The sequence below is a fragment of the Micromys minutus genome (assembly GCF_963924665.1).
Source record: "Micromys minutus genome assembly, chromosome: 31".
NCBI lineage: Eukaryota > Metazoa > Chordata > Mammalia > Rodentia > Muridae > Micromys > Micromys minutus.
Genome location: NC_137966.1, coordinates 16,580,178 through 16,600,209, shown reverse-complemented (window position 1 = coordinate 16,600,209; position 20,032 = coordinate 16,580,178). Strand labels below are relative to the sequence as shown.

Genomic DNA, 20,032 nt, shown 5'->3' with positions numbered 1-20,032 from the left:
GATCAGAGCGTCCGCAGCAGCTCCCGGTGACGGAAGTTCGCGCGGGGGACTCTGGGAAACCAGCTGGCGCATGCGCGGGGATAAACACTTGGAGCTTGTACAATCCAGAACGCGGTTTGTCCGAGATGAGTAGCCAATCAACAGGGAGAATTCTTACGTCTAGCCAATCTGACACCGTAGAGCTAGAGATTCGGAAAAAGTCATTTTTTTTGCCTTCTGGGTCGCACCACACCTAAATCAGGTCCTTGGGGGATTTCAGAGCTTCCCGAAAAGTGCAGTCTAATTAAAGCGGAGCCTCCATCATGGGCAGCATCTCCTGCCCTCCTAGTAGCAGTTCCATCTGTAACTGAGCAGGAGGCCCACTTCTTAACAAGCATGTGTTAAGCATTGTTGCAATTTGCTAAAGTCACTGTTGCCGTTAATGGTAAATTACCCTTATGTTGTAAACATACATGAAGTTTATTTTCCTATAAATAGACGAAAAACAGAAAGGGGCAACTTGACTCCGTGGGCAACTGTCGGACTCTCCCTTGCTTCCTTGAGCAAAAAATACTGTTAGTCAAACAGCCAGGCGGACTGACCCGTGTCAGCACCTGCTATCTGAAATACTCAGTGGGCACCTTGAGAAAACCACACATTGATCAAAACTGATTGTCCCTGCACTTCAGCCAGGGCTGTTTTGAGACAGGCACCCATCAGTTCTTGCTGTCACAGCCTCTGGATTCTAGATACCCTGAAGTCCATGTAGACTACAGAGGGTACATTTCCTTCTCCTGCAATTGATTGCTAAAAGGCAAGGCTGTAGTTGTCCAAACACCCCTTCCCAGGGTATAGAAGCAGGTCTACCGGATGCAAAGCAGGCTGGGAGATTCTTGGGTGCCTTTCCTGGAGTTGCTGTATTAGTCCAAGTGAAAATCTTGAGTGGTTTTGCCTACTTGGAGTAGTGAAGGCTGTATTTCACGTCATACACCCCCAGACCTACTCCTCGTATCTGCCCTTCCCTTTGCAATGTCCCCCACCCCCGAAATAAAACACACAAACAATAACAAACACAGGAAACATTTCATTGTGGGGTCTGTAGTATGGTGTGTTGTGTTTTTTTTGTCTTTTAAAAATTGTTTGTGATATGAGTGTTTCACTCGCATATGTACAGATGCGCATCGTTCATCCATGGTGCCTCTGGGGGTCAGAAGAGGGCATTGGATTTCCTGGAGTTATGGATGGTTGTGAGCCGCCATGTGGGTGCTGGGAGACAAACTCTGGTTGTCTTTCGTGGAAGCCTAAAATACATGTGTGGGGGGGTAGTAAGTGTGCATGCTTATTCAAGTGTATGCATGTGCTTGCATGTCTGTGTGTGTGCGTGTGCAAGGAGAGAGAGAGAGAGAGAGAGAGAGAGTAGGTCAAAGGTCAGTATTGGATATCTTTCCCCGTCCTTCTCCATTTGTTTGTTTGGTCTGTTTCTTTTGAAACAGGGTTTTCCTATGCAGCTCTCTCTCTATATAGAGCAGTGTTTATGGATACAGCACTGTGTAAGGACACAACAGTATATACCGACCAACTATTCATCAGTTCCTGTTGCAGGACCACAAGCCACTGCCTGTGGAAAAGCTGGGTGTGAACATTTGCCAGGTGGACCCCGAGGGTGAAAGCCGGCTGCACCCCTATGATGCCCCAAGACAGTAGGAAGTAGCCAATGAGACTCTCGGCACCCCTATTCCCCTTTCACCATAGGCCTCCCCCTCCCCTTTTCCTCCTTTTCATGATAATAAAAGGGGTAGAATGGCAGCATTAGGACTGCTCCTGAAATTTTTTTCTTTCTTCCAAATGTACTTAATCTCTACCTATAATGTATACATATGTGTGTTCCAGCATCTTGTCAAGTCCAGGTGCTCATCACCTCTAGAACAGCTCCAGAGAAGCAACCTACAGATGCCTCAGGCTTCTCTCACAGACACAGGCGCTTCTACTGGACATATTCCTTCTGGCCTATCCTCAGATGGTTCCACAGACCCTGGACAACAAGGAAACAGCCAACTCTAAGACTGGACAAACACTCCCACTTTTCTAGACTCTCCAAAAACGTCGCCCCAAAACAAGCATGAAGCAGTCAGAGATCACAACGGCCCTATTTCTGTTCCACCATCGCCTCTAATTTTTCTTTTTTAATTAAACCAAAACAGGGAAATATTGGGATTCTGTATACCCCACCCCTCAGTTACCTGGCAACAGCCAGGTATACCCCACTCCTCAGTTACCTGACACTATAAAAGGGGCTGCTTTCCCCCTCCTCTCTCTCTTGCTCTCTTGCTCTCCCACCCTTACCTCCTCCTCTCCCCCTTCCCCCCCCATGTGTTCATGGCCAGCCTCTACTCCTCTATTCCTCTCTTCTCTCTCTCTGCCTCTACTACCCTCTTAACTCCCCCATGACCTGAATAAACTATTCTGTACTATACCAAGTGTGGCTGGTCCCTCAGGGGGAAGGGATTCCCAACATGGGCCCCTCCCAGAGACATCTCCCTTGCCCCCAGGCCTCGCCGCACCTCCATAGGCCACATCCCACCCCAGCATTCTTCAGCGTTGTCCTAACTTTGGTGCCAAAACCCTGGGATGTCTTCTTTTAATAACAGTATGTAATCACACAACCAGCCATTTAGAACTTAAAACAGTTGCCCATTGAAATCCTGAGATTGAGTCATTTCCAAATGCTGAAAAATAGAAAACATCCATCTGCCAGATGTAATTTCTATTGGAACCCCTAGGGTCACTACCCACAGGAAATGAAGTTTGATTGTATAGAGAACAGGTAGGCACTTTTAAATTATTTTTTTGGTTTGTCGCCAAGCACTGGAAATTTTTTTTAAAACCTTTCCCATTAACATGATGCTTCTCATGAAATTTTAAGGTTTCTAATACATCTCCTATTAGTAATTGGTCAATTTCATCATTTCCTTAGGCTGGTAGACCAAGAAAACCCGTATGAGATCGGATATAGTAATTTATAATGTTTATTCCTTCCAAACCCAGCGCAAAGCTCCCTCCCTCCTGCCAGCTGTCATCCACCTTTCATCTCCCCAGTCAAAGTTTTTAAGACCCAAGTCCCATCCCTTAGGTCTTTATTTCAGAGGCCACACAAAACATCAGCTGTTAAAAAGTATTGCTGGTTCTTTTTCTTTTGTTTCCATCGATTGTTGTGGGGGGGCGGGGGGGGGATGCGGGCTGAAGAGATGGCTCACCGGTTAAGAGCACTGACTTCCAGAGGTCCTGAGTTCAATTTCCAACAACCACATGGTGGCTCACAATTATTTGTAATGAGATCTGATGCCCTCTTCTGGTATATTTGAGGACAGCTAGAGTGTACTCATGTACATAAAAGAAATGTCTTAAAAAAGAAAGAAAGAAAAAATGCAAAGAAGAGAATTCACTCTTAGGACAGTGAGCAACGCCCCCCCCCGCCCCCAACACACACACATCCGCCCGTGGACGAGACCACACCATCTACAGTAGCAAAATAAAGGGTGTTGGAGTTCGTGCAGAGTGCGGGCAGAAGGGCCTAAGAGGCACTGAAATAAAGAGGCTATTGAGAGGCCCTCCAGGCGGTGCCTCCAACTCCAAGAAGCCAGAATGGCTGGAGCTGGTCTTACCAGCTCCTCGGGCCGCTGCCACAAGGTGGCAGTGTAGGTCATGCTCTCCGGAAACCCCGGGGCCAGCATCTTACAAGCTTCAGGGCTGCGTTGCTGGTGAAACAGCTTTCCTACAGATCTTGTGTCATCTGACTTATTAGATTTTGGAAGCCCTTTAAAAAAAAATCAGGGTTCTGAGAAGAAAACAGAAGAAGTCACAGTGCTGTGGTCTGGTCGAACGCTGCCAGTCAGGGGTTCTAAGTTCTAAAACAGCAGACCTTCAATCTCCACCTGGTTTTCAGTTTGCAAAACCACAACCTGATAACCTGTGTTGATTGTTTGCACAGACACGATCCTTTTTATTCCTCACACATCTCTGCACTACTGATGGAATCTCCAGGGCCAGGAAACAGAAGAGGCCGTGCTGAGAAAAGTCAGCCTCTCCCCAGTGTGGACCTATGGAAGACAGTGTAAAGCCACTGGCACCTCCCCTCCAGCCACAGAGGCACTGGGACTGTAAAACTTCCTGAGCAAGGAAGAGCCTGTGAGATGGCTTGCCAAGTAAGGGCAAAAAGTCCAGCCCTGGGACCCACATGGTGAGAGGGGAAAGGGGATTCTGGTAAGTTGTCCTCTTAACCACACACTCAGACAGTGAGACAAAGAGAAGACACACAGGAAGTAAAAATTATAAAAACAAAGTCAGCCAGGTGGTGATGTATGCCCTTAATCCCAGCACTTGGGAGGCAGAGGCTGACAGATCTCTGTGAGTTAGGACCAGCCTGGTCTAAAGATCCAGCTCTAAGACAGCCAGGGCTACACAGAGAAAGCAAGTCTCAAAAAAAAAAAACAAAAACAAAAACAAAAACAAAACAAAACAAAACAAATTCATAGTCAGATCAGGGTGATTAGCAATTCTTCAGGAGACTCCTAGGGGCAGGCTGGGGTCTGGTCCCAGCCTCTCCTGGCCGGCTTTATTCCCAAGGTCCCTGATTCTTCAGTATCCAGGTCTTTCTATAGGTTCATGACTTTGCCTCTCACAAACCATCCACCTCAGTGAACACTGTTCACATAGATAAGGATCCAGGCCCTAAAAGACTGTAATTACCTGTTCGCTGGAAACATTCACCTTGAACAAATACAACTCAGATGACTGGAGATAAGCAAAGCACAGTAATATCAGTGGGTCTCTGCCTCAAGAAAGCTTTGGTGGTTCACTAGAATGTGAGCCACATCAACAGAGAGATTCAGAGTTGGAGAAATAGCTCAGTCCATAAAGCTGACATGAAGCAAGCTCCAGTCCCAGTGAGAGATTCTATCTCAAAAACATGACGTCTGAGGTTGACCTCCGGCATGAACACACACACACACACACACACTCGTGCACATGCACACATAGGCAAAAAAAAAAAAAAATTGCAACTGTAACCACTGCAAGACCCCTTATCTGTACCATGCATATGCAACCAGAAGAAATCAGAAACATCCATTGGACGTTTTCAGCTGATATAATGATTCGCAGACTGCAGCTAGAGAGCCGAGGTTAAGACAATGTGTGGCTGGAGAGCAGAGGTTAAGACAATGTGTGGTTGGTGTGGTGGGGATTTATTGGGTTTGTTCTTATGATTGTTTTTTAAGGTTTCAAATTACTTCTTCTTCTTTTTTTTTTTAGATAGAATTTTATGTGTAGTCCTGGCTAACCTGCAACTTACTATGTGAACAGGCTGGCCTGGAATTCACAGATATCCAACTACCTCAGCCCCATGACTATTGGGATTAAAGATATGTGCCACATGCCCAGCCACTTTAGTATTTATTCATAAGCTATATTTTAAGAACACACACCCATCTTACTTGGCATCATTAGTGAATTGGTTCTGAAGCAATCTATTGATTAGTATTCCAGCAAGCAAGCTTTTCCCTTCTTTTAAGGTGACTCAGCCAAGGGTAGACAGGTTTCGTTCTATTTCAGTGTGTTACTGTGTGTGTCCATACAGAGAGATAGCGGGCTTCAGGGCTACAGAGACAGCTCCGCCATCAAGAGCACTAGCTGAGTTTCCAGAGGATCAATTTTCAGCACCCACTAGCGGCTTACTAGTTACTTGTCTGTAACTCCAGTTCCCAGGGCTCTGACGCCCTCTTCTGGCCCCCATTCACATCAGGCATGCATACAAGCTAATATTCATACACATAAGAAAATTACCAGAGCCATCAGTCAACGTAGGAACCACAACTGGGGTGGGGGGTGAGGATGATTATAGGAAAGGCAGAAAGAAGAGACAGGTATGGGAGGGCCTCTGGTTAATACCACATCAGGCAGCAAGAGCATCTTCTCAGTGTCTTTTAAAGGCAAGCAACACAAAACATGACCAATGGGTAAACAGTGACCACAAATCCTTACTGAGAAGTTTGTGATACATAGTATGTTTGACTAAGGCTGTTTCCTTTAGACTTCCACAGTCTCTCCAGAACGTATGGGTAAGCCAAGGAGCTTGGTAGAGTATAACTCACATCTTAATTGAAGACGTAGATGCCGGTAGGCTTACTGATGATTAATCACAAAAAGTCTGTCAAAGTTAACTTTGGAAGTGCTCCCGATAGAAAATGCTGCCTTTCCTCCCAACACTTGGTAGCCAGAAGCAGGCTAATCTCCGTGAGTTGGAGGCCAGCCTGGTTTACATAGTGAGTTCCAGGACAGTCGGAACTATACAGAGAAATCTCCAAAACCATCATCATCACAAGGAAGGGGGGGGAGGAAGGAATAAATGACAAGGAGGAAAATATAACACTTGGAATAATTTCTTTTTCTTTTTCGAGACAGTTTTTCTGTGTAGCCCTGGCTGTCATAGAATTTGCTCAGTTGCCCAGGCTGGCCTCAAACTCAGAAATCTGCCTGACTCTGCCTCCCAAGTGCTGGTATTAAAGGCGTGTGTCACCACTGCCTGGTAAATAAATGTATATTTCTATAATGAGCTGTTGTTTTTTTTTTTTTTTTTTTTTTTAACCAAAGAATATGCCAGACTCTATTATGAATATACACGTCCTGCACTGGAATGCGCAAGCCGTTTGAAGTCAAAATTTTAAATATATCTGAATAAAAAACATTGAAAGTTTGGCCTAGTAGCACACACCTGTAATCCCAGCACGTAAAAGGCAGAAATTCTAGCCCAGCCTGGTCTCTACATGGGGGTTTGTGGGGGTGGGAGGGGGCGTTTCAGGCCAGCCAGGGCTACAGCCCCAAGAGCCCCTAGCTGGGGAGGCGCTAGAGGGAGAGTGGTTCGTCTGTGTACCAGCCTGAAGAACCAAAACCAGACCAGTTCCCCAGAACCGTTGCCTGGACAACCGCGCAGCTTGGTGGGGGGTGGGGCAAGGAAAGGGAAAGTTGCTGGTACTAACGTCGGAGGTGATTGGCGGTTTTTTCTTGCGCTCCCTGGCAACCGACCTACCGAGGCTAGCGGAGGGCGGGGCCACTGGTGTGGAAAAAGCACCATCAGACTCCTGACCTGTTGCCAGCAGAAAATTCTGGGGGGAGCTGTCCTGGGGCTGTGTTCATGTCTCAGCTCCGCCGGGCAAAAACAGCTTTCACCTGGACCCTGAGCAGGAAGCTCAGAAGAAAACCTGTTCGCTCTCAAAATCACAGGAGTAACCAGGTGTTCGGCAGTGATCCATGCCCCCGCCTTCGCCGCCCCCCACCACGGGCTCAGGCTTCCTGTCCTTTCACGACACCCCGTTACCCACCAAATCATCAGTTCCTTTAATCCCATCATTAGAGACCCGCGACGATACCAACTCGTCTTATCTGTTCTTTGTTAAAGGTGCCCGTTTCTTCTGAAGGTACTCATGTGTAATCTGCCCCTGCCCGCCACTACACATCCAAATGCACCAAACACACAGGCCCTGCCTTCATTAGAGTTCCCAGGAGAGAAGTTCATTTCCCAGGAGAAAGCGTCCTCAGTCCCTCACACTGACCCCATACAAAGAGATTCCATTGCTAAGTGACAGTCGTCTGCGCAGACAAACTAGAGGTAGCAGTCTGTCTTTCTGGCCTCTTCTGAGGAATAACCATCTAGCCAAGCATGGTAGCACACATCTGTAGTTTGTGAGACAGGCAGGTCGTTCAAGGTCATCTTTGACGCCACACTGGGTTCCAGGCCAACTCCAGATACTTGAGACCCTGTCTAAAACATTTTTTCCCCCAGACAGGGTTTCTCTCTGTGGAACCCTGGGTGTCCTAGAACTCTCTCTATAGACAAGACTGGCCTTGAACTCACAGACCCATTTGCTTTTACCTCCCACGTGTTGGGATGAGCGGCATGTGCCGTCACCACCCAGCTAAATAAAACATCTTTTTAGAACGATTTAAAATGTTTTAATGATGTGTGAGATATGTGATAATTATGTATGCTCACAGGTGCAGGTGCGGGCAGAGACCGGAAGGCGGTTAAGAGACCATGAAGGGGGCGGGGCTCAGCGAGTTCCCTAATGTTCTGAAATAGACGTCTGACAAAAGAGCTGGACATACCAGCTGCTTCATAGTTTCAGAAGTAACTGGCTTTCTTCAGGTTGGGAAACCTGAACTTAGAAGCTTTTGTTTCTAGACTTATGGTCTCAAGTTGAGCTGGGTGGTTTGCACCTACAATCCCAGGACCTAGAATGTGCAGGCAATAGCACCCGTTAAATAGCTGGGTTGTGCTACCCTAGGCTACAAGAAACCAGGTCTCAACCTGGGTGAGATGACTCAGGTAAAGATGCCTGACAACTTGAGTTTCATACCTGGGATCCACATGGTAGAATAAATTCTGAGTTGTCCTCTGACCTCAACAGGTGCGCTGTGACACGTCTGTGAACGCGTACAGATACCAACAACCACAAAATTATTATTATTATTATTATTAATTTTGTTTTGGTTTTCGAGACAGGGTTTCTCTGTGTAAAAGTTCTAGCTGCCGTACACTCGCTTTGTAGACCAGCCTGGGCTCGAACTACAGAAATTCTCTTGCCTGTCTCCCAAGTGCTGGGATTAAAGGAATTCACCACCGTACCCGACTCACATATAATTGTACTTTTTTTTCAAAAAGGCCCTAATGTTCTGAAATAGACGTCTGACAAAAGAGACTGTGTCCCAATTCAAGGCTAGGGAAGAGAAGCTTCCCAGGTCAACGGTGGTGACTCAGGGTTACCTGAACGAGGATTACCTCTTGTGGAACCAAGAACTACCCGATGCTCAGAGATCAGTTCAAGCCACGGGCAGACAGTCACGGAGCACAGCTTGAAATCCAGGCCTTTAATCTGCAGCTAGAGCGCCCACCCTTCTAGCCCTGGGTCCTCCCATGTTACCAGAAGTAGCACCTTGCAGTTCCCTGCCCTCGCCCCAGTCCCTCTCCCATGCCAGGGCCCTAGCATCAGCAGGGCTGTCCCAGCTTCCCTGCTCTTTCTCGGTCTTTTAAGTGGGGGCAGGTGGGGGTGCCGTGAGCGCCCCCGCCGCCGCCCCCAGCATAAGCATGGCCAGAGCCTTGGGTCCAGTGGTGTGGATTTTCTCGTGGCGGTGCAGGTTGGAGCGGCGGCTGAAGCTCTTGCCGCAGAGTGGGCAGGAGTAGGGACGCACGCCACGGTGGGTGCGCTGGTGGGCAGTGAGATGCGAGCTGTGGCTGAAGCTCTTGCCACAGTCGAGGCAGTGGTAGGGCTTCTCACCCGTGTGCGTGCGGTTATGTGCCATGAGATTGGAGCGCTGGCTGAAGCACTTGCCGCACTCCGGGCACGGGTAGGGCTTGGCACCAGTGTGGGTGCGCTGGTGCGTAACCAGGGCGGAGCTCTGGGTGAAGCACTTGCCACAGATAGGGCACTTGTGGGGCTTAGCGCCGGTGTGAGTGCCCTGATGTGTGACTAGGTCCGAGCGGCGGGTGAAGCGCTTGGCACAGCGGTCGCACACGTAGGGTTTCTCGCCGGTGTGGATGCGCTGGTGCTGGATCAGCGTGGAGTGGTGGCTGAAGCTCTTCCAACACGAGGGGCAGGTATAGGGCTTCTCGCCCGTGTGGATGATCTGGTGCTGGATGAGGTGTGAGCTGCGGCCGAAGCGCTTGCCGCAGTCCGTGCAGGTATAAGGCTTCTCGCCCGTGTGTGTGCGCCGGTGTGTCACCAGGTGCGAGTGCCAACTGAAGCCCTTGCCGCACTGTTCACACTTGTATGTCTTCTTGCCCGTGTCACCGTCGAGTACCAGGCTCTCTTCGCCACTTTTCAGGGCCTCCTCCCCCTCACTGGGTTTCTCTGGGCTTCTGTCCTCTGGGGTCTTGAGAGGATGTAGTTCGGATGGGGCTGGCTTTAGCGGACTAGCTTCCCCGGTGTCTCTGGCCAGCTTTGTACCCGGACCACTAGCCACGTGCTGACCACACTTTGGGTCTTCCCCCGGGGCCCACCTGGCCCTAGTCCTTATGGATTTTGTGCCCTCTAGGGTTGCCACGGCCAGGGTCGGTACCACTCTCCCCATTTCCACAGCTCCTGTAGAAAGACAGACAGACAACTGAAGACAGACTTCCGCAGAGCCCACAGAATAAGAGGGCAGAGCTAAAAAAACAAAAACAAAAACCACCCAGGAGCTAGATTCTTGCAGCCAGGAACAAGCAAGGGGAAACTAGGGGACCCCCTCAAGGCAATATCCAGCCTCAAGAAGTAGAGGGGTCTGAAGACCCTTGCATGCATATTCACAAGAGGATCCCCAAACCTTAGCATTGGCTAAGGCCCTCACCTGAACCAAAGTCTTTCCTCTCCTCAGCTCCTGTGATCCTGCTAGAGCTTGTCGCCTGGCCCTTCCCCTGAACTTGGGGAAACCAGAAAGGTCTGCTGAAGGGAAACCCTGTCCGGAAAGAGAAGCTGAACTTCTGAGACTGCCCAGCAAGCAGGATCATCCCCCAACCCGACTCCACCCACCACGTTCCATCTCTACCCCGGCTCAACTATATAAGGCAAAAAACCTTCATCTAGAAAGCTAAGGAAAAACAAGCCAGCACCAGGGAGGCTGAGGAAGGACACTTCGCTCAAGCCCTACCTAGACTACACAGTGATACTATCTCAGTAATTAGTAAGCAAAAATTTAAAATATCCAGGCTTAGCGGCATAATTTTGGTATTCCACTTAGGAGGTAGAGGAAGGAAAATCAGTTATTTAAGGTCAGCCTCAGCTATATAAAGAGCTTAAAAAAAAAAGAAAAAGAAAAGAGTTCAAGACTAGTCTGGGCTACATGAGACACTGTTCCCAAAACAAACAAATGAACCAATTAAGTAGATATGTGAGAGACCCCGAGTCCCATCCCTGGCACCACATAAAAGTAAAAGAAAATAAAACAAAACCCTTTGGGAATAGGTGAGAGTCATCCTCTCCCATCGCTAGGCTGCCCTATCTCTTGAGCAAATAACAGAACTCAAGAGGGAGGAGCAGAGCCTGCTCGGCTCAGCAGGGGGAGCCCTTTCCCCCTCATGGCGGACAGTCAGTTGGGCCCAGCAGTAAGAACCACAGACGGCCGGCCGGCCACCTTACTCCTGCACTTGAATTTGGGGGAATCAGGTCCTAGGCAGGGACACTGACAACCACAGGACTCATGTGCCGTGTCCCTGAGGAGTTTCCGTGTAGTCACTGAGAGTTGTGACTCCCATGCCTCAAGGGAGGAAAGGCATTTGCTAGATCACGACTCTGCTGAATGCTAAATTTCCTCTAATCTCCAGGATTTTCTTGGACTTGTTGGTCTGGGCCCTGGCAAATGCTAACAATGGCTGGTAAGCAAACCTAAGATAATTACAGGGGTGACTGGGGTCCTGAGTGGGGTGTGCCCAGTATGGGGGGGTCTCAGGACCACCACCCCAGTCACTAACAGAACTGCCAAGGCCACAGAGCTGGGAAGATAGTTCATCAGTCAAGTGCCTGCCAGCAAAGCATGTGTGAGGATCTAAGTTCCATCCTTAGCAACTACATCAAAAGCCAGACAGTTTATAGTTCTAATGATGGGCATGTGGGTACCCAGAGCTCAATGGCTATCAAGCCTAGACAACTTGGTGAGTTCCTGGCCAATGAAAGACCCTGTCTCAAAAAACAAACAAACAAAACTAAGTGAACTGGCACAACTTTAACCCCAGCATTGGGAAGCAGAGAAAGCCTGAAGCCTGGTCTACAAAGTGAGTTCCGGGACATCCAGGGCTACATAGAGATCCTGTCTCAGGCTGGAGAGGTGGCTCAGCAGTTAGAGCACTGACTGCTCTTCCAAAGGTCCCGAGTTCAGATCCCAGCAACCACATGGTGGCTCACAACCATCTGTAATGGGATCCTATGCCCTCTTCTGGTGTGTCTGAAGACAGCTACAGTGTACTCATATAAACAAATAAATAAATCTTAAAGAAAAAAATTAAGCCAATAATAGAAGACAAAAAAAGAAAGAAAAAAGAAAGAAATCCTGTCTCAAAAACAACTCACCACCACCAAAAAACATGGACTTCTCTCTCTCTCTCTCTCTCTCTCTCTCTCTCTCTCACACACACACACACACACACACACACACACAGACACACACACAGACACACTGCTTAAACTCAGGGATCTTAACTAGCAAATTAGAAATAGCTATAGCTACATAATGAATGGACGGGTGCATGGGCGGATGGACGGGTGCATGGGCGGATGGACGGGTGCATGGGCGGATGGACGGGTGGACAACAATGAGGAGCTAGTTTGTCCTCTGGGTTCTTTGAAGAGGCTGCAATGCCTCTAGCTTGACGATGTGGGAGGGTGGCTGATGACATGTCTGACCAGGAGCCTCCAGAAGAGTGGACACATCTGGAGCTGGGAGCTGAGGAGAATAACCTGTGATATGAATGCAGGGGAAGAAGAAACAAGATTCCAAGCCAACACTGGGCAGTGCTGCAGCCCCTAACCTGCACGGCCGCCCCTTCCTTTTTAAATATCCTTTGAGACAAAGTCTCACTACTTAGCTCTGGCAGGCCTGGAACTCCCTGTGTAAACATCAGCCCTCTAGCCCTTGCCTCTGCCCCCCTACTGCTGGGCTTACAGATCTGACCTCAGCACCCAACACTGGCCATTCAAATTCCAATCTAAGTGGATCAAACAAAATGTAATGTTAAGCCCCCCACCTTCTTTCTAGAACTCAACAGGCCCCTTACTGTCCTAGGACAGAAGCAAGCATGTCCCTCTGTGTGGACGGTTCGGCAGAACAATGCTGTCCAAGAACAGAGAGGAAAGGGCAGGTAAGGTGTGGGCAGGGAGACAATGATGGGGCAGCCTTCGAAATTCCGGAGGCTACTGGAAGCCATTGCAGACGAGTCTTACCCAAAGCCAGCCCACTTTTCCCCTGTAGTACGTCTCTGTAGAAATTTTGCTGTGTGTGGTCCAGCTGTCCCCACTCCTCCCGGGAGAGATACAGAGCCACATCCTCAAAGGTCACCGGCATCTGAGACAGCATGATGAAAAGATCATTCAGGGTTAGCTTCGAACATGGTAAGGAAACTCCAAGATGTGGAACAAGACCGGGCCTTCCAGCTGCCGCCCGCCTAGAACCCCATCACTTGGATCTGATGGTTGGTCATAAGCACCACCCAAAGATGGCCTTCTGAGGAAGACGATGGACAGGAGCAAAGCAGCATTTTAGGGTACATGGCGAAAGGTCAGGCCCTCGAAGAGCCTCTACCCCAAGCTCATCTCTCAGAGTCTCTAACTCTTTCTGCTGCTCTGCTTCTCCAACAGCTTTGCCAGGATACCAGGACTGCTATGACCCACGCCCAGGCAAGGGTTCTCAGGCGGCCCCAGCAACACTTTAGCAAGTCACAGGCAGTAGGTCCTAACTCCATGTAAAGAGGGAAGCAGCCTTCTGGAGTCACATGCTGAGCCAGCTACAGAAGTGAGTAGAATGTGATGGTCAGGAAGAGTCCCACCTCTGTCCTGGGGCAGCTGGGGACCCTCGGGCGTCACTCACCTGGGACCAGGCACTGAGGAGAGCTGCAGCCATCTGCCGCTCTCTGGTGCGTCCGCCTCGGGCCAGTACGGGAATCCAGGGTGAAGAGAGAACTGCAGGAAGACGGGGTTCTCAGCACAGCCAGCATCTTGCTGGGCCTTGATGCTCCCCAGCTACCTCGAGCCTCACCCCAAATTTAACCCAAGAAGCAGGTTACCCACGATAAAGCTACCAGGAAGCAGATGGAAATCTGGCCCCTCCATCCCTTGGTAAAACCCTCAACCCTCCCCCAGGAGGCCTCTCCAAGAAAGAACTTCTCCTACCTCCACCAGGCAGGAATGGGGCTTTGCCCTTAGAGCCAGGACTTGGGGACATCCAGTCCTGTGTTCCTGGGGTCCTGTCCTCTGGTGATGCCCCTTCACAGTGTGGCTCTTCTGGCTCTGCCTTAACATGTGTCGACTCCTGAGAGGTTCCCAAGGGCACTGTCTCCTCCTGCCCAGGGAGCAAGTCTCCACAGCGTTGCTCATTACCTGGAACCTGGGAATCACAGTCCCCATCAACAGTGGGCTGCAGACCCAGCAGAGATACCCAGCAATGGTACAAACATAAGGCACACCATAGAGACAGCCTCTTTTCATACCCAGGGCTCACCCTAGCAAGGACAGGCAGTAGGAGACGGAAAATGTCAACCCCCCACCAAAGTGCCTGGGGACAACACCGTGAAAGCAGTTGCCACCTGTCCACTCAAGCCTCATACCGCACACAGCACCGTAGACTGCTTTTTTTTTTTTTTTTTTAATATAGGAGAAAACTAAATGTGCTGGGTTAAACTGCATCCCCCACAAATCCTTGTCGGCCATAATTGTAACTTTATTTGAAGTCAGGTGTAGTGGCACATGCCTGTCATCCCTCATCCCAGCCTTTGAGAAGAGGAAGCAGGAAGATCAGGAGTTCGAGGTCATCCTTGGTTGATTACATGAGCAGTTCTAGGCTACATGAGACCCTATCTAAAAAACAAAACAAAACCAAGAATATGGCCTGGTTTAAAGAAAAGGTTTTTACAGAGAAAATTAAGCCGTCAATCTTGAAACTCAGTCATCAGAGCCGGGCAGTGGTGGCTCATGCTTTTAATCTCAACACTGTGATTTCAAGGCCAGCCTCTTCTACAGAGGTAGTTCTAGGACAGCCAAGGCTACAAAAAAAAAAAAAAAAAAAAAAAAGAAAGAAAGAAAGAAAAGAAAGAAATTAAATCATTGGAACTTTAGCCCTACATCCAGTGATCAGAACTTGATAAGAAGAGACGGTACACTCAGGCCTGGTGGTGCCAACTCGAGAAGCTGAAGCAGAAGGGTAGCAAGTTCAAGACCGACCACGGCTATTAGGAGAGTTCAAGGCCACATAAAAACCTTAGCAAATTAAGAGAGTTCAAAGCCACATAAGAACCTTAGCAAATCTGTTTCAAAAATAAAAAGCCAAAAGAGACCTTGAGATGTAACTTAGCAGAAGACTGCTTATCGTGTGTATGAGAACCAGAGTGCAGCCCTCTGTCTGTCTGTCTGTCTCTCTCCCTCCTCCCACCTCCACAGGTGCACAGGCAGGAGGCTGGGGAGCATAGCTCGGTAATAGAGTGCTTGTTAGTGTTACCAGGTCTGCTCCCCAGGACTCTCAAAAACAAACAAAGCTCAACAGTTAAGAGCACTTACTACCACTTCAGAAGACCCGAGTTAAGGTCCCCATCCCTGGTGGGCAGCTTAGAGCAACCTGTAACTCCAACCCCAGGGAATTTCCCACTCTCTCTGGACCACAAGCATCTACGTTCTCTCTCTCTCTCTCTCTCTCTCTCTCTCTCTCTCTCTCTCTCTCACACACACACACACACACTCACACACACATCATGCACACATGGATATACATATAAATAAAATTAAGTTAAGAAGAGGAAAGGAGGAGGAGGCACAGAAAACAAAGATGGAGCCAAACACATACCTGCTCTGGGAATAGCCAGAGCCATGAAAAGTCTCCCCTCCTGAAAGCCATCCAGGGCTTCTATTACTATAAAAGAATTAAAAACTAAGGTGGTCTTAAGCCCCTCTGTTAGTGGGGACTTCCTAGGCAGCCACAAGAAGCCAACACACCCAGGCTGGAAGATACAAGAAGGGCCTGAGCCACCAAGCTCATTCCTCCCTTGCACTGGGGGAAGCCTGGTGAGTTCCCACCTCAAGACCATGATGTAGCCAGCTGGCCTTCCCCTCCCTGCTGGGACCTTCAGAGTATCTGGGTACCAGATCTAGTCATCCCCTTGACTGACTGGTGGTCTGGACTCAAATGCTCTGCCCCCTGCATAAAACAGTTACAAGGAGCTAGTGGTTGGATAAGAGACAGTTGTTGCTCCAAAAAGTTCTAGATAAACAAAGAACAATGCAAGCGATTACTGCTGCTACTCCTCCAGCATGTGGCTAACAGGGTCTGACGTCAGCGGAGAATGCAGATATGAAAGGCTCATCGGGTATCAGAGGAAGGCACACTGGATACTGATAACGATTCTTTGAGCTTCTATAAAGATGGCAGCGCTTGTACTAGCCCTATAGTTACTGATATTTATAACCACCAGCAAAACCAGGAGGGAGGATCCCAATTCCTGACTTGGTCTAGGAGTTCTGGGCGTTCCCGGCTCATGTACCACAGGAGGTATCAGTTATACACAGGCAAACGGCTTACAGACAACTCACACACTCACTGTCTCCTTCCGGCCTACCAGTGACCTAGAAAGACAGGTGGGAATGAGTCAACATTACACACAGCACACGTAGGTCCCACAGAGCAGGGCAGACACCCAAGGTTATACCCCAGGCCTGAGGCTGAGTCAGAGTCCTCTAGCTCCAAGCCCAAGGAACCTGGACCCACAATAATGGCAATCACACACACACACACACACACACACACACACACACACACACACACCATGCCACACATGGGCAGGCAACAGTTAACAGGCAGACTAGAACTTGGACCCACAGAGGTGAGCCATGAGGAAGAAAGTGAGTGGGAAGTAGAGGACTTCCCTGTGTTCCGTGGGTGCTATGCCCTTTACTGGACAGAGCAAAAACAGTTACACTGTAAAGACCAGATGGAAGTTATTTCCCATGATTCCACCTCTTCTCCCATACCCCTGCCCAGTGCCAATTGAGAAGCTCCGTTCTCACAGGAACTCTCATGCTGCCTTTTGTTCAGACGTCAGAACACCCGCTCCTCCAGGTCAAGGCATCCCTCCCTAGCTAGGAGCCCTCCATACCTCATGGGTTTTCTCCTTGTTCTCGGTAGCCACGATGCTTTGACTGTCTGCAGACATCTTCCACTTCAGAGCCGGGAAAAACAGCAAATAGTTCTCTCCCCGGTTAATCGAGCCCCCTCCAGGTTTTAGCCAAGATCCTGGAAAAGAGGAAAGAAATCATTATCTCGGGAACACTTCCGAAGTACCTCGCACTCCCCATGGCTGACCACAGTGATTATGAAGTCTGCTTGCCCCGGCGGAGGGAGCCCCGTGGTGAATGATATTTTCTGGTTTCTTTGAAAGGAATGGTACTGACCCCTTCGTCACTGAAGCAAGAGCCCCGAATCTCAGAGAAGCCAGCTGATGGAAAGTGAGGGCTGAATGGGAAATAGGGCTTCTTGTCATGAGGTGCAGAAACTTCTGCCGAGAGCCTACCAAGGAGACGCCAGTGCGTTGAAGCCTGCTGTGTCCCTCAGCTGGAGAGAGCTTCGCCTGAAACAAACAAACCAGCTGCCCACTGCCAGCCGTCCTCTCAAAGCTGCAGCTTCCCACCTGGTTATGTTCATCTTGGTCACGGTCCTGGTCCTCATCTTCCCAATCCTGGGTCCAGCCCCCTCGTCATCTCTTGCCAGCCTGAAGCCTTCCACCTTTGACCCTGTCCCCTTCTGCAAGCGGATGGCACGAGCCGATTTTCAGGTGCCTTCCCTAGCATCCCCTTCTCACCAAGGTGGAAGCAAAGGAGACCCCGGGGATGGAGCCCCCTCCCGAGGGTGAAAGGAGTCTCTGCAGCCAGAACTGAACCGGTGGGGAAGCCCGGTGGAGGCTGGGATTAGGGACAACAGGAAGTCCTTTCCAGATCCCATTCCCCCACTCAGCTGCAGCTTTACAGGGTTCCCGGTTTAGAGAGTTCCGGTTCTGGGGTCCCTAGCCTCGGCTGCACCTGCTTTTGGCTTAGGAAAAAATGTCAGATCCACAGTGCTGGTTCTCAATGATTACTGTACCCAGCGGTGTCTATGAATACGAAACAGAAAAACAGAAGATGCTCGGAGCGTTGTGGCCCATGCCTTTAATCCCAGAGCTCGAGTGGCAGAGGTAGGCGGATCATTGAATCCTGTAGTTCGAGGCCAGCCACATCTGCAGAGCGAATTCCTAGACAGCTAGACCTGTACAGAGAAACCCTGTCTCATATATTCATTTTTGGACAGAATTGAGTGTTTGATGACGCAAAGACAGCATTGCAGTCATTCTTAAAGGAGCGGCATTGTGCTGAAGGGCAGAGCCGTTCTCTCACGCACTCCACACATCAGAAGGCCACATACTCTCTGGAGTCCTCCAAGACTGGCACAGGGTGCTCGATCTGTTTGCAAGTGGGAACAGGATGGGAATACCTGTTGCCCATCCTGATGCCTACCTGTCTCCATAATCGAAGTGTATAGAGACTGGCCCAGGGTGGATTTGAGAGGAATGGGGGCAGGGATGGGGGATGAATATATCTCAACTACACATTGTACAGAGTACTCGAAGAGCTAAATGAGATACTATGTATTTGTTGTCTCAACTATGTAGCCCTAGCTTCCCTAGAACTATGTATGCTGTCCTCTAACTCACAGAGATCTGAAAACACACACAAACACACACACACACACACACACACACACACACACACACACGACAGAGGGTGGGGTGGAGGGATGGAGCAATATCTCTAAGGCTTAGAGCAGCAGCTGCTCTTCTGGAAGACTTATGTTCAATAGCACCTATGTGGTGGTATCCCCAGGAGATCTGACACTCTCTTCTGAATTGCAAGTGCCTTGCATGCTCAGGGAACACAGAAACATATATCCAGGCGAAGTACCTATACTCGGACAATAAAATAATAATAGCTTTTAAAAAGAGGCTGGCCCAGTTGTCCATGATCCTGATGCTCCCTTCAGACCTGGGTAACTAAGGCTCCAAAGGGGAAGAAAGTGACTGCGATTCTCATTCAGTCCAAACTGTTCTCTGGGGCAGAGCACAGGAGTGTTAGGATGGTGCCCTAGCCAGGAGTTCACTTCCTGAGGAGGGCAGGGGCTACAGGAATTCATCCTGTGCCTGCTGACTGTGTCTTCTTGAGACTGGACCTTTCATCCCAAACGGCAAACAGGCAGACAGATCCAATGCCCTTTTATGGTGTGTCTGGAAACAGCTACAGTGTGTGTGTGTATGTGTGTGTGCGTGGGGGGGGGGGGGACCCAGCCCTGGTTGTCCTGGAACTTGCTTTGTAGACCAGGCTGGCCTCAAACTCACAGAGATCCACCTGCCTCAGTGTTGGGATTTAAAGCATGCACTACCACCATCCAGGCAAACTTGAATTTTTTAAAAATCTGAACATTTGGGTTTGTAAGATGGCTCCGTAGTAAATGTATTTGCTGTGAATGTGTGGTGATTTGAGTCTGATTCCTAGAAAACACGTAAAAGTGTAAATAGATTTCACAATGCTGTTCTCTAACACCTGCCCTCACACACACTTTTTTTTTTTTTTTAAAGAATCAGAACATTTGGCAACACTAGGCTCTGTACTGAGGGGAAGCTTTGCATGTGGCCTGGGTAGCTTGGAGTTGTAACTCTGCTCTAGGACTTCATGATGTTCGTAGGGTTGGGAGGTTGCTCAGTGGTTAAGAACACTTGTCCTTGCAGAGGACCCAACTTGGATTCCCAGCAAACACATGGTGCCTCACAGTGGTCTGTAATTCTAGTCCCAGAAGATCTGGTGTGTCCTTCCAACCTCCTCGGACACCAGGCACACACATGCGACACACACATACATGCAGGTAAAACGTGCTTGTTAAAAATAAGGGTGAGAAAGAGAGCATGGGAGGGATCGTGATATAAAAAAAAATCTTGCTTGAGGAATCGTGGGATCTGGCTTGAGTTCTGCCAACATAAAACATTCGACTTACACTGGCGTTAGTCTGTTCAGGAGTCTGCATCCTCCAGGCGAGAGAAATGCGCAAGGCAGGGAACTCACTTAGAGAGAAGACCTTGTTGTTACATGAGGTCCCTGACTGTCCAAGCCTAAAACAGTAATGTGTCCCAGCCCCCGGGTAAAAGTTCACTACCAACCAAAGAGGTCATTGCAGGCATTCTGAGGGACAGGGTGTGCAGAGATGTGGGTCCCACCCTGAGGTCATCCAGAGTCACCCAATGACTTCTGGG

General features: G+C 49.2%; 1 protein-coding gene across 3 annotated transcripts; it reads right to left on the bottom strand.

Annotated features, from left to right (window-relative positions):
• Positions 1-8,245: 8,245 nt before the first annotated feature.
• Positions 8,246-17,619, bottom strand: ZNF205 (zinc finger protein 205). Of its 3 annotated transcripts, none has more exons than XM_080942194.1 (7): positions 17,154-17,619; positions 16,859-16,995; positions 13,890-14,103; positions 13,588-13,679; positions 12,945-13,065; positions 10,360-10,467; positions 8,246-10,112 (listed from the first exon to the last, which is right to left on the bottom strand). In XM_080942194.1, exons 2-7 carry the CDS (start codon positions 16,913-16,915, stop codon positions 9,061-9,063), a joined length of 1,644 nt encoding a protein of 547 aa, XP_080798320.1. In that variant the 5' UTR covers positions 16,916-16,995; positions 17,154-17,619; the 3' UTR covers positions 8,246-9,060. The 3 variants fall into 3 exon arrangements, with proteins under 3 accessions (XP_080798320.1, XP_080798321.1, XP_080798322.1); XM_080942195.1 differs by having other exon boundaries at positions 17,390-17,619; XM_080942196.1 differs by lacking the exon at positions 10,360-10,467.
• Positions 17,620-20,032: the final 2,413 nt, after the last annotated feature.

Coding starts and splice junctions, on each gene's coding strand:
- ZNF205 (XM_080942194.1), bottom strand. CDS start 16,915: ATGTCTGCAGACAGTCAAAGCATCGTGGCTACCGAGAACAAGGAGAAA. Junction 13,680..13,889: donor CCCATTCCTGCCTGGTGGAG/GTAGGAGAAGTT, acceptor GTCTTCCTGCAG/TTCTCTCTTCACCCTGGATT. Junction 10,468..12,944: donor GAAAAGTGGGCTGGCTTTGG/GTAAGACTCGTC, acceptor CTTTCCGGACAG/GGTTTCCCTTCAGCAGACCT.